At 38.7% G+C, this 14,195-nt stretch overlaps 1 protein-coding gene across 1 annotated transcript in view; it reads right to left on the reverse strand.

Moving 5' to 3' along the window:
- LOC113620125 (receptor-type tyrosine-protein phosphatase delta) overlaps positions 1-14,195 on the reverse strand; it is a 194,647-nt gene that overhangs the window by 117,331 nt on the left and 63,121 nt on the right. The window contains exon 15 of the mRNA XM_027105857.1: positions 6,698-6,810. Within this exon, the coding sequence (XP_026961658.1) occupies positions 6,698-6,810 (113 nt within the window). The remainder of the gene's footprint in view (positions 1-6,697; positions 6,811-14,195) is intronic.

The raw sequence follows: 14,195 nt of genomic DNA on the forward strand, positions 1-14,195 counted from the left end.
CTGGTGGGGAACAAGTAAAGGGCACTTTATACACACACCTGCATTGTTTAGTCACTTCTTACCAAAACTTTGTGAGCTTCCATGAAAATATTTTGAATGTATACCTTTAGTTCATGTTAAAAACTGTAGTGCTATTCAGCAGAAATTTTTTTTTTTTTTTAAACCCTAATTTCCCATGTTTTTGCTTTTCAAATGTTCTATTTTACTTGGTCAGTAATCTAACCCACAGTAAGTTTCAAATGACTTTTTTATCTGTGGAGAAATGTTTATCAAATTCTTGCCATATGTTTTAACCTTGTATTAAATGCCAACAGGCACTTTACAACTTTATGACAATTTTGTTAAGTGGAGCTTTTGAGGTCACTAAGAGTGGTGGGACATCTTTTAGATGATTTTTCCTGATAATATTTATGTGTGATAATGCAGTAATACTCTCTTCATGGTTTTCCTTTCCAACAAATTGTGATAAAGGCTGAAAAAAAGGTTGTGGTCATGGAACAGGGAGAAGTTAATTTGTTCATCAAATCAGAAGTATACCTACCTGACTTAATAAATCATAGCAACTTAGTTTATAAAATATTTTTCAGCTTTTAACATAATATGTACTACTTAGCCTAACCTGAATAACTACAAATACTCTATGTTTACAATGTGCCTCACGAATGAATGGTAAATTAAAGACAAACGAGAAGATTGATTTGTAAGGTATAATTGCATGTTGGTACAACAGTGACAGTTTGACTTAAGGATCATCATTAAGGGAAAGATACTACAAGAGTGCTTCTTCAGGTAAGCACCATATGGCATAATTAAAAGTCATTTTTATGTGGGATTTCTCAAACTGAAGAATTTGAGCAAACTATGTTTCTTTATATCAGAAATATAACCATTTATATACCATAGATTCAATGAACCAATGTTTCTGAAATATAAGATAAAAAGAATACATCTGGTGTTCTTAATCTAGATCATATGGCTTAGTTTCCTACGATACAAAATATGAATATAAGGAGATATATGTAAAGATGGATCTTGTTAGCCCTGATCCACTTAATACTACTAATGCATCAGAAGACATGTCTCAAGAGCTTTCAAAACCACTCAGTTGCTGTGCAGACATTTCTGCTGCTGATACTGCTATTTCTGATACGTTAACTTTTTATGAGTTTGTTTTTCACAGCCCATCAATCTCCTACCATCCATGTATGCTTTAGGGCAAAACATATTAAGGTCATCCACAAAATGAAAAGGAGGCTTTTATGTTGTAACATCTGATCATCTATTTTTTAATATCTTTTCCTAAAAGGTGCAAGTACAAATACTAGAGTTTTTGTTTTGTTTTGTTTTGTTTTTATAAATTTATTTTTGGCTGTATTGGGTCTTTGTTGCTGCATGCGGGCTTTCTCTAGTTGCAGTGAGCGGGGGTACTCTTCATTGCGGTGCATGGGCTTCTCATTGCAGTGGCTTCTCTTGTGGAGCATGGGCTCTAGGCACATGAGCTTCAGTAGTTGTGGCATGTAGGCTCAGCAGTTGTGGCTTGCAGGCTCTAGAGCACAGGCTCAGTAGTTGTGGCACATGGGTGGGCTTAGTTGCTCCGCAGCATGTGGGATCTTCCCGGACCAGGGCTTGAACTCGTGTCCCCTGCACTGGCAGGCGGATTCTTAACCACTGTGCCACCAGGGAAGCCCCTAACAGTAGAGTTTTGTTTTTGTTTGAAAAAAAAAATTTTTTTTTTTTGGTGGGGGAAGGGAGGATTCTGAGGAAGGGGTACAGATACTGGGAGAAAGAATTTTACAGGAAAAGAAAATTCTAAAAACTTTGGACCAACCAAAGCGGGTTGGTCCTTGGGGAGAAGTTTGCAGGCACCAAGAAAGGTGGCGACTAGTGTACCATATGATGCGATTAGTTATATGTTCCTTTACTCCTCTTTTTATACTAGAGAAAAAGCTTATTTCTTTAAGATGCTGAACTTCTAAATTTGCTTTGCTGGAAAAAGTAGAAATCGGAACACGTATCAGTCATTTCTTTGGTTTTCTGATAAATCACCATCTTTTGACAGTAGTATATTTATCTTAGTCATTCTGTGCAATTCTAGAGGCCACTGCCCAGAGGGGCTACTCGGTCCGTGAAAGCTTTTTTACAATACTTCCAAAATATTTGTAATTGTCAGTCTCTATCAAAACGGTAAATGTGCCTACCCTAGGACTCTGCCATGACACTTCCAGGTGTCTTATCATACAGAAATAACAACAAGATGTGAAAAGATCTGGGCTCAGTGCTGCTCATTACAGTATTATTTGTAAGAGCAAAATACGGGAAATAACTGAGCATCCATTAATGAGGATTGAGTTCATTTATTTTGTGACCTCTGTAGAACAGAACAGCATCAATACTCTCACCTGTTAAAAAGGAGGCAAAACCTAATACAGTAACTTGGAAACAGGTCTATTTTTATGCAGTTAAATGGTAAAACAGGAAATTTCATGTATATGCATCTGTCTATATACCTGCTATATATTTTATCATTTAAAGAAGTGTATATACATATTAAAAATTCTGGAAGGATATGCATGGAGCTCTATATGGTAGATATTTCTGGAGGGTCAAATTGGAGTAGTTATAGGAAATCGTTTACTTTTTATTTTAAATATTTCAAAAGAAGAAAAATAAGTGGTGAGATGAAGAGTAATTTTTCTTTTTTAAGTGTTTTTTTTTTTGCCTTTTACAACTGCTGAAACTTTTCAAACACACACAAAATGTAAATAATATAATGCACAACTGTATAGCCATAATCTACGTGTAACAATTGTTAACAAGCTTATTTTCTATTTAAAAAAATTTCCTCAATAAACATAATTAAGAAATGTTGATGGGAAGGATTATAAAATGACTTGGAAATTTTTTTAACAGAAAAAAAGAAAAGTTTCCTCCCAACAAAAAGAGTTCACTTTTGTTCAACATGTAACTCATCTCTCAGCCATCCTAACACATACCCAGTTCCCACTGTCTACAAAAATGTGTAAGGCTGAATAGAAGCTTCACTAAAAACATCTTTTGTAAGTGAATCTTTTCTTCCCTTCCTCCACAGATCTTAAAGGCTTGTAAAACATTGATGAGCAGTTAATAATTCTAGAAAATTCTTCTACTACATCTCCTCTCTCATTTACTCATCTTGTCCATTTTATTCCATTACCCACTTGAGGTGATAAGTCTCACCTTAGCTAAATGATCCCTTCTTATGATCCCTTCTACACCTAGCTCTCGATTTTACATTGCTAAATCATTGGTGACACAGCAATGCTACTTCAACTGACATATTCCACACCAGTTCTGACTGTCCCCACACACCAATAACTGACGACTCAATGTTGTAAACCATACTCTCCTAAGAGATTAGGTAGTTCAGGTTCTTGCAAATACAACCTGGCTGTATACTGCCATCTGAACCTTAACAGACAGATAAATATATTCGTGGAAAATACCTACAAGCATAGGTACCTGCTTTTAATTGGGAAAGCATGAGCCTTCCTTGTCCTGTTCAGTTGCTTGAATACAGCGTTTCACAAACAGAGGGACTTATCACCCCAGATTTGGTAAGTGTGCTAAAGCAATGTTTCTCTCCACACCCCACAGCCTCACAAAGATGGTTATTGGGAAAAGAACAGATTTCTCCGTCTTCACTTTGTGCCTTAGCTGAGCGGCAAGGGACAAAATTCTCCTTTTCCTTTCCCTGACCGAGAGACAGATGTGCACTGCAATTAAGGAAAAAATTCTTTGAAGTACTTAATGTCAGAATACTGTATTTATATGAAATTTAAAATGTATGTTTCAGTATCTTTTAAATATGAAGCAGAATTTGGGGAAAAAAAGTCTGGCTCTTTAAACCTAGACTCTCCAACAAGAATAAGTAACTTAAAATGTAAACAGATATTTCAGTCACAGGTGAATATCCTTAAAGGAAAGTAGAACTAAGAATCAGTGAACTAAGCAATATGTTTCCTTTACCTTCTGAAAGACCTACTGAATTTCAAGTGATAATGTTAGTTTGACATTTTGTCATCTACAACAGACCCATCAGAAGTGGAAATCAATTTGCTTTCATGAACAAGTTCTGTGCTAGGGGCTGGTTATATAAATCACAGGTTTCTGATTCCATTGAAAATCCTGGATTCTTAATTCCCTACTTATGCACACCATTAAGAAACACTGTCAAATTTTGTAATGTTTGTGGATAATTATATCCCCAAAGGTATGCTGTATATAAAAGCACATTTCAAAAAGGGAAGGGCAAATGGTTTAAAATCCAAAAAAATAAGTAAAAATTAAAATTGTTTCCTGTGCAACACCTAAGAAAGGTGCTTTAGAATAAAAGGATCATTTTATTTCATCATCCAGGAAAGCCCTTGGTTATTCGTGAATCAGGGAGGAAGAAATAGCACAATACAGTTACTTGGTTAACAATCCCAACTTCTGCTCTCATCCCGTTGGCAAGTAATTGAGGAAATTCATAGCCACTGGCTGGAATCCATCCTGGCTGAAGAAAACTGTAACGTTTCTAGGAATTTCACATTGACAGCTAGGTACAATTTTCTGTGTACACTGGTCACATTTTCAGGACAGCAGGCCACATCACAGAGCTTGGGAGGTACGTAGACTATTTCAACAAATCAGGCTTAAGCAGACTGCTTACCTGAGTACAACATAATGCTGCCTCAGTGAACAGATGTGCAAGGATCTTGGGACAATTTCTCCTGTTCTATTCTCTTCCTCTACTAAATCCTCTCTCCTTTTTACTGTTTGTCTACTTTATTCTACTATCCATTTGAGGTGAGAAGTCTAATCTTAGTTAACTGATACCTTCTTATATACCTAGGTCCCCATTTTAATTTGGTAAAGTCATGGGTGATATAAGCAATGTCACTTCAGTTGTAACCTTCATTCTCCTTTCCAGTGACTTATATGGAATTTAGCAGGTTCTCTCTATAAATGGATCTCATATTCCCACATACATTGGGGAAATTAGATTCTTTATAGAATTCTTGAACGTGGAGGTGTCTTGGTTAAAGGCATTTATATTTCCCTACCTGCAGCCACCAGCACTCTGCTAATAATCCTTTCTACACAGTCGCCATTCATGTGTTTATGCCTGGAAACATTCTCTGATGGCGCTGGGGGTGGTGAGGGATAGCACTCCCACTGGCTCTCTTCTTTTGGGGCTACCATCGCCTTTATACTCAGCCTTTTAAATTAATTCCCAGATGGGAGATTTTCGGCCATGTGAAAATTTTCTTTTACTTTTTATGCTGATGAAGGTATATCTTTTGCTTTTTAAAGAACAAACCTCATTTGAGATAGAATTTTAAAAAACAACCCACTTCTATGATGACCTGTATAGCCACATTAAAAAATGCCAGGCATTTCTTTTAACTGAATAGTTTCTAGTTACTATGACATATCTACATGTAAGATAAAAAATACGCTAAACACAATAAACTGTGTATTTTCAATTCAAAGCAATTCATTGCAAAGGTGTAGTTTAATAAAATCTGTGGTGTACCATACTGTGAATAGAATATCCATTGACACACAAAAAAACTTTCAAACAATTTGGGGTGCAATACTACCATCAAATTTTAATCAACTAGACTGCTTAGATCAGCTCTTTAATTTTGTCCAGTATCATTAGGTATTAAGACAGTGCCACTCAGTTTTATGTTTTTACCTCTCTCTACTCTTTGTTATTTGGCATAAGTAAGATTTAGGTGAAAGAAAGTAAAATAGAGCTAGCCTTGAATTAACAATACTGTACAAAATGCCCCTCAGCAGGAATAATATTTTTCCTCTGTTGAAGCAGTTAATGGTCTTCGATTTAAGAAACAGACATGTTTTTCTTATCCTCAGTCACTTAGTGTGTCTCCCCAGTAAGAAAGCTAAATTGGTCAGTGAGATTTAGTTTCGGTAATATTTTAAAAGATACAAATTTTTTCCTCATTTTGTTTTTCTCCCTCCCTTCCCCTTTCTTTCAGAGTAACACAGACACAAATTAATAGGGGAATCGAGAAAAAAATGTATTCTTTCCCAATGGGATGGATGAGGTAACATCCATCCATCCATCCATTCATTTGCTTTATAAGATGAGAAACTGAATTCTTCTTTCCAGATAGGTGTCATGGAAAATAATCAACCATGCTAAGCCCATAAAAATGGTAGATATTCTTTTATGTATTTATTTTTTTGCGGTACACGGGCCTCTCACCGTTGTGGCCTCTCCGTTTGCGGAGCACAGGCTCCGGACGCGCAGGCCCAGCGGCCAGGGCTCACGGGCCCAGCCGCTCCGCGGCATGTGGGATCTTCCCGGACCGGGGCACGAACCCGTGTCCCCTGCATCGGCAGGCGGACTCTCAACCACTGCGCCACCAGGGAAGCCCCCGGTAGATATTCTTAAGAGTATAGTTTTTCCAAAATTTGAAGGGAAATTTTTTTTTCCTTTTTTCCACCCCACTTCAGATTTACACAAAGAATGCAATTTCCTTTCAAGACATATGTTTTGGTGAGTCTCAAAAATAGTAGAGTAAAAGAGGAGGACAAAGAATTGTTTGAAATAAAGTGATCTATTCACCTCTCAAGGCGATATCAACGGGGCTATAAAACTTTCAGTAAACACTGTGTTATGGACAAGAGGAGTCATGCCTCTTACCTGGTGTTTGGAAATTAAGGCGCCTCAGTTCTACTGGGTCTGTTGGATGGTGTGAAGGGACCTCCTTACTGTTTGGTATGCTGCTCTTTCTAGAATCAGACTCTGCCCTCTTCCTATAGGGAGAGAATAAAAATTTAAGAGTAAGACAACCAAAAAAATGGAAAGAGATTAAAAAAAACACAGAGTTATTTATGCCCCTCCTAACCCCCCACCCCCCATTTTCAGGTTTAAAACTTTTTGACTTTTGTGACTTTGTTCAGGTAACTTTTTTTTTCTTTCGGGACACAGGCCTCTCACTGTTGTGGCCTCTCCCGTCGCGGAGCACAGGCTCTGGACGCGCAGGCTCAGCAGCCATGGCTCACGGGCCCAGCCGCTCCGCGGCATGTGGGATCTTCCCAGATCAGGGCACGAACCCGTGTCCCCTGCATCGGCAGGCGGACTCCCAACCACTGAGCCACCAGGCAAGCCCTGTTCAGGTTACTTTTTTCTCTCCTAGCCTACAGTATTTCCTCAGGTCCGAAATTTTTAAGTGGATCATCTCAAAGTCCTCCTTTATCTCTGGATTTAAATAATTCAGTGATTCTGCCTTTAGGCTTAAGGAGGTGTTGGTGAGATAGGTTTGGAAACTTGTTTAGCTTTTCTCCCTCATCCACTAGTTCTATTTGTGAGGGATAGGATAGAGTAACCCTAGTAACCAATACTAAAATTGTGGTTACCATGGGAAAAAACTCATAGAAACTACTGGGCCTCAAGCTAAACAGCTAAATCTGCCCCCCTCCTTTTCCCTTTAGGATACATGACTGGGGGCTACCAAGTGGATCTGCCCTGGATTTTCCCATAACCAGATAAATACAGTAAGTGCATTTCTAAGATTTCCAGTTAACCTAATACCTGGTAGGAGAATCAGGACCACACAAAACCAACATCCCTTTTCTCTTTTCAAATCCCAAGGAAAAAACAGTATCAGCTGGTTATGGTGTCAAGCTAACTCTCTTTGCTTAAGGTGTCATAACGTAATTTTAATAAATGTCTATGCAAGAAATGTGAGGTTTTCTCGTAAGATTTCTTTATCCTTTTTTTTTTTTTTTTTGCCCCCCAAACAAATAATCACAGAGTAGTAGCTAGCTATTTTCTTTAAGGTTGAATTAGATTAAAAATTCACTTAACTAATGGAGAACTTTTCAAACAGTGCTTTATTCCAAATACAGATTCCAGCAATCTCCAGGCCGGAGGCATAATCCTAGCATCTCACCCCTTCTCAGAGCAAAGGCATTCTTATTTGGAGAAAGGGTGCAGCAGTATTTAGGAACTCTCCCTTTCTCTTTTTGATATGACGGTGGTACAGCTCGTTAGTGTTGCTGTGGCAGTGGGCTCTCATTCAGTGCCACCCAGGTCGTTCCATGGTTAGCCAGAGGGCTCCTGTTAAATAGCCTTTCTTTCCATCTCTGCTCATCTGTATAGAATAAAACCAACCAGGGGATGAAGAGCAGATTGATGTGAAGGGAAAGCACACTTGATTTGCTCAAGTGCAATGCCTTCAGCAAAACATCCTCAGTGGAATGAATATTTGGGGGTGAGTCCTGTTAGACACCTCGCGCTCTCAGAACCTTGGATTAACCTGTCTCAGGCTTCTCTGTTTCCACCTAAAAGTGTCAGGTATAGCCTTAGGACAGAGCATACTGCCAAGCCCTACTACCAATCGGAGGAAAGCAGTGAGTTGGAGGCATGCCAAAGGTACTGGCAGCTCCAGTTACATGGAGTGGAAAATGAGAAGGAAAGGAAAAGAAGAGATGGAGAACTGGTCCGAGAGATATGAGAAGGAAGAGAAAAAGGGTCTAGGAAGACAGTGGGAAAGAAGGATACGATGACCACTTTCACAACAGAAAATGTCACCGTGTTTATGCTGGGGGTATGTGCCTCACAATACAGAGAGACGTTTTACTCTCGAAGATGCAGGATCTAAATGGGTTAATGAAACACCGCCGAGTGTGGCCAATCAATCCCACGTGTGACAAACATATGGTTGGTCTTCTCCAAGTAATCCCAGTGGCCGTTTTCGGGTTTGGGTCTTTTCACACAACTTGGCACATGGCTTTACTGATGTGCCAGATCCAATGACTGAAAACTGGATTTTTATCCCTTTTTCAAAATGGCTCTACAGTCTTTCTTGCAGGATTACGGAAACCACATGAAGAAATATCTGGGCAAGGAGACCCTCCCTCTTGCAGATATTGTGGGACACCCTCCTTATCTTCCTTTGTGCTGAGGCCAGGCTGAGTGATGTGAGACACAGGGAAAGAAAGAATACTCTCTAAAGACATTTACTCAGTTTCTCTGGCGCCAGGAAAGTTGAAAATGCTATCTTGTTGCCCGACGAGTCTCGGAAAGCCCAGAGCATGGGGACTGAAGTTACAATTCATAATCGTAATAAATGGGAGGGGTGTCCTGACTTTTAATAACTAACATCTCCCTCACCTAATCTGTCCAAGTAAGATAATCTCCAAGAAATCAGACTCCAGAAGTCCTAGCCAGCTAGGAAAAGCGGCTGTTTAAATTTTATTTTGCTTCTTTTAGTTTTGATCACAACATGGGTGATTCCGGCTGCCTACACTCTTTATCGCATTATTTTTAAACAGAAATGTGTTAAAATGTTTGTTTTCCAACAAAGAATTTCTAAGGCAGATTTGCAAGATGAAGAGTTTGGTCATCATCAGTAACAGTGGTCATTTTTAAAAACTGAATTTACTGTTGCAAGGTACTAAATGGTGTATAATGATCTAAATCAGTCCCAACAGGAACGTAAGGAGTAACATTTTTTTTTTTTTTTTTCTGGTAAGTTTTCAGAGGTCTCATTATTCTCATTTTCGTCTACTGATAGAAAAAAGGCAACAAATAGTGACTTGAACCAGATTCTGAATTTTGCCTCGCTGTTTTCTTTTTTCTATTAGGATTATAAAGCCCTAGGGTAAGTTTATTTCTCACAGTGAGAAGTATCTACCACGTGCAGGGGTTATCTGGGTGAAAAGAGAATAGAAGATCACATGACATTTCAGATATGGCAGAAACTGCTAATACCATAAAAGTATGTGTTTTTTGGGGGGCTGTGAATACTGTACAACAAAAATGCTGCTCTGTGGTCTAAGCGGGGTTTTATTTTCACTTATTCTCACCTGGTTCTTATCTACAGGTAAAGTGGGGAGAAAAAAACAAAAGGATGCTCCTGTGGCAGATCATATATATCTATTTACTTGGAACAAAGATATTCAGACGTACGAGTACAGGCTTTTGGAAGAAATATATTTATTTGAATATTCATAGAGATGTCAAAGAAATCAATTGGGACACTTAACGATTCTGACATCATTAAGAATGGAACCCCAACTCTACGACTATTGGTGTGAATCTCCTTGGGTAAGTCAACTACAAACCTTCTTAATTTCTTCACTTATAAAATAGAGAAGGAGTGTTAAAAGATGATATCGAATTTGTGGCCCATTTCATTTTAATAGAACAAGAAGGTAGTGATGAAATTGTGAAATGAGGACAGTGTTCTAATGAGAAGGTGGATCTCTGAGTGTATTAACTAGATTCGAAGTGTTTTGACTTTGGGCTAGAAAAACTATTTTGCATGTGTTTTCTGCTGGATTAATGGCAAGCACACCTTCTCAGAGATAGTCTGAGTTTCCTGCCAGTGAAAGTGTAATAAGTGATTTTAGGGACAATAATACAGCAGTAATTCTCAAACTTTGGTATGCATCAGAGTCGCCTACGAGGGCTTGTTTAAACGGCAGGCTGCTGGACCAACTCCCAGAGTTTCTGATTCAGTAGTTCTGGGATTTGGGGGAGCCAAGAATTTGTGTCTCTACCAAGTTCCTAGGTGACGCTGATGCCACTGCTGCTTGTCCAGGGGCCACTCCCAGAGAACCCCTGTAATACAACATTGGGAGGGAGGCGGGTTAGAGGAGCATTGAGATCCTTTTCTTAGTTTAATCAGGAATTCATATATAGACATCTAGGTATGTGTTAGAAAGCTGCAGGGTTAGCTTCGACTGATCAACAAATAAGCAGTATAGGGATTATTATTGTTATTATTGCTAGTATTATTCAAGGCTGGAAGACAGGGAAAATAATTTGGAATTAAATATAAGTTTTCACTAAGGCACTGACATCAACATCAGCAGGGTGTGAGAATGCTAGTATTCCTGTACACAGTGTCTTGAGATCAAACTTTCAGTAAAAACAAAAGAAAAATGGCTTACATTAACACATACAGATGCTCATTTAACCTTGACTACAAACAAAACTCAGACTGGTTTTAGTACCTTCTAAATTTGGCTTTAAATACTCTAGTCTTCATATATAGACAAACTATTTTCCCCCAAATCATTTTAATATCAAAATTATTTTATATATTTAGGCTTCGTCCATCTTCCCCTTGCCAGTTGCATCTTTTATATCCAACCTCCACCCTCGCCCCCTCAATACCTCCAAAGTCTACCCGTATCTTTTTTTTTTTTTTTTGGACTGAGCATGAAAGGGGTTCTCTATTCCTCACCTGTCAGGTTTACTGCTCCATTTTAATGCAGCAAAGAAAGAAAAAGAAAGGCTAAATGTTAGTTGGCCAATGGTAACAAGAGTAACCATGACAACCAAGATTTAACAGTGCTCAGAATCAGGGATATATAACACATTAGAAAATGATAGCATATCAAAATATTTAAAGGCCTCTAGACATGAAGCAAATGGAAGACATGAGCGTACATGGCTAAGCAAAACATTTGTGTGTGTGTGTTAGTGTCAGACTCGCTTTTATTCATCAATCCACAAAACACTGCCACAATTAATTATATCGCAGGAAGTGTTTGATGGTAGAGATATAATTTGATTTTTACAAAACACGCCATGAGACAACTGCTACTGTACTTAATGGGAATATGACCTCATTCCATATAAGAAATTTAGTTCATTTAAGAATCTTCAGTTAAGAGATACAGTGTTCCTTTAATGATTTAAAACACCTGCAAATTGCATTGACCTGCACAGAAATCTGCACAATTGCATAATACACCACCAGATTACGAAAGTGGCAGAAATGATTTCTTCAAACAAACACCTTTTGACAAGTAAGGTGATCGTAAGTTTTTTCTTTCTAGTAAAAGATTAAATACATTTTCAGTTTTGGAAAATATAATATTCATCATTATAGATCTACAGAGCATGACCCATTTATATAGCTGTGCTAATCCAGAAAAGTATTTTTATTACCGGCCACTGACATGACAGGTATTTTCCTAGTCACAGAGGCGCTGCTGTCTGTGAACACTTGCAGCTCATTCTCATAGACACTTTCACCTGTGATAATATGTGTATTGTTTAACCATGTTCTTTGGGCAGAGAGTATAACCTTCACCTGAAGAGAATTCATCTAAACGGTCTTCATGTTGAGGCAAATTGCAAAGTGTTTAGGGAGTTCTCAAGTGCGAAAAATAAAGGTGCCAGGTCCACTTCAATGCGAATGACATAATACACACCCACACACCCATATTGCTGGAGGATCTGGCTTTAAGGCAATCCAGTCCATTTCTTTTCAAAAATACAAAGTCCACATTTAAATTGTACAAACACACACATACAAAGTGAATAATGAAAATGATATCAAACACACAGGTTCTTCTTTTTATTCTTAAAATAATTTAGCTGGTTGCACCAGGCTTGTAAAAATTCCTGCCAATGTCCTCAGCTTGCTTAGTTTTAATCTGTGAGGTCATCAGTGAATCAGTTGTAGGAAAAGCTATTCCTCTGAGAGGAAGAGAAATACCTAGTGAACTGCCAGTTCTGTATACGAAAAGGCTGTTGAATATTAGGATGAACCAGTGCATGGCGTGCGCTTCACTCCCTCTGCCACAGCAATGTCAGCCTTACTGCACACGTGGGTACATAGCTGGTACCAGTATCTAAGTTTGAATTCTTTTGGAAGTGGTGTATTTAAATTACAGGCTGAGGGTTTTATTACAGCTCTTGCCAGTCAAGATGAACGTGATAAGCAGTGATGGAGTAAACAAGAGGAGGGAACTGAGTGTATCACTATTGGACTTGTGTAAATTTGATTATTCAGTAGTCCCCTGTACCATGCACTCTACCGGGCACAAGGAATACAATGAGGAATAAGACGGAGTCCTTGACCTACAGTTTAGTGGGGGGAGAAAGCCAAGAAAATGGGCAATGGCAGTGATGGGGTAGGTTCTATAATATAGAGAAGTAGAAAGTGCTCTAAGAGCGTACAGCAGGGGACCCTAAGGCAGCCTGAACTGGTACAGCACAGAGGACATGAGGAGGACAGTCACTCAGAAAGGCTTTCATTTAGTAAGCGGATCTTAGCTTAGCTTATTTCTAAAAGGTGAGTTAGGTTTTGCCAGGCCAGGAGGAGTGGAGTGAGAGGAAAGGCTTTCCAGGCTTAGGGAAGGCATCGCCCAGAGCGGGGGGGCGTGGCAGCCTATTTCTTCATAGCATCTCAGAATAGTCTGGACTGCATTGCTTTCTTTGATAACACCTTGGAAATATACGTAGGGTTGATACAAAAAGACGACTTAAAGAGGCAGAGCCCACAGGGAGCCAATGTTGGATCTGGGAAAAGGTGAAAAAGCTGAAGTCTGTATTTTAGTCACAGCTACCTCATGGTCTTCACACATAAACTAAACATCTTGGGGTGGGGATGGAAATTATTTACTCTCTACAGTGTCCACCCACATTAGACTATTACTATTCAAGAATGTGAATTTGGTCTAGACCATGCCTTAGCGCTTTCCAACCTCCTAATCCATTTTTTTTTTTCCTTCCATACTACACGGTAAATACTTCTCAGCCATCTTGAAATGCTTTTCGTAGAGTCAGTCAGGTTAACATTTTATTTTAAGAATATTTTCTCTAGGAATAATTCCTGGACAGTTTTAGAACCAGCGACTGAAAAGCCTTACATGTGTAGCAGATGTGCAGGGTAGATGAACATCAAAGAGCATTCAATTGCTTTATGGATTCTTTTTTCTTTGTAGGGGAGGATAGATGAAGGGCACCATGGAGTCATTTAGAAAACTTACACAGGCACTGGAGGCAGAAATAATATAGTATTAATTCTGTTACTTCGTTTTTTTTAGGTTCTCAGATTAAAAAAGTTAATTATCTAATCTACATACTTATTTTCTAAAAGTGAAGAAACCGAGGCCAGGAGTGGTAGCATGACTTTCTACCCCATATAGCCAGCTAGTCACAGAGCTGGGACTTGAACTCAGGTTTCTTGCTTCCTAGTTTAGTATTTTTCTAAACTTTGCTACCTCTTCTCTCTGCAGTTTAAATTGTTAAATCATTGTATGTATCACATATAGAGTACCGGATTTCCAAAAATTCCTAGTGCAAGGAAATTAACACTAAAGACCTACCAAACACGTTTTACTATTCTGATGGCCCTCTAGGCCCTTACAAAGGCTCCGTGACATGTTTTATC

Source organism: Aethalodelphis obliquidens, unplaced genomic scaffold (assembly GCF_003676395.1).
Source record: "Aethalodelphis obliquidens isolate GAN/ISIS:26980383/991018 unplaced genomic scaffold, ASM367639v1 scaffold7, whole genome shotgun sequence".
Classification (NCBI taxonomy): Eukaryota; Metazoa; Chordata; class Mammalia; order Artiodactyla; family Delphinidae; genus Aethalodelphis; species Aethalodelphis obliquidens.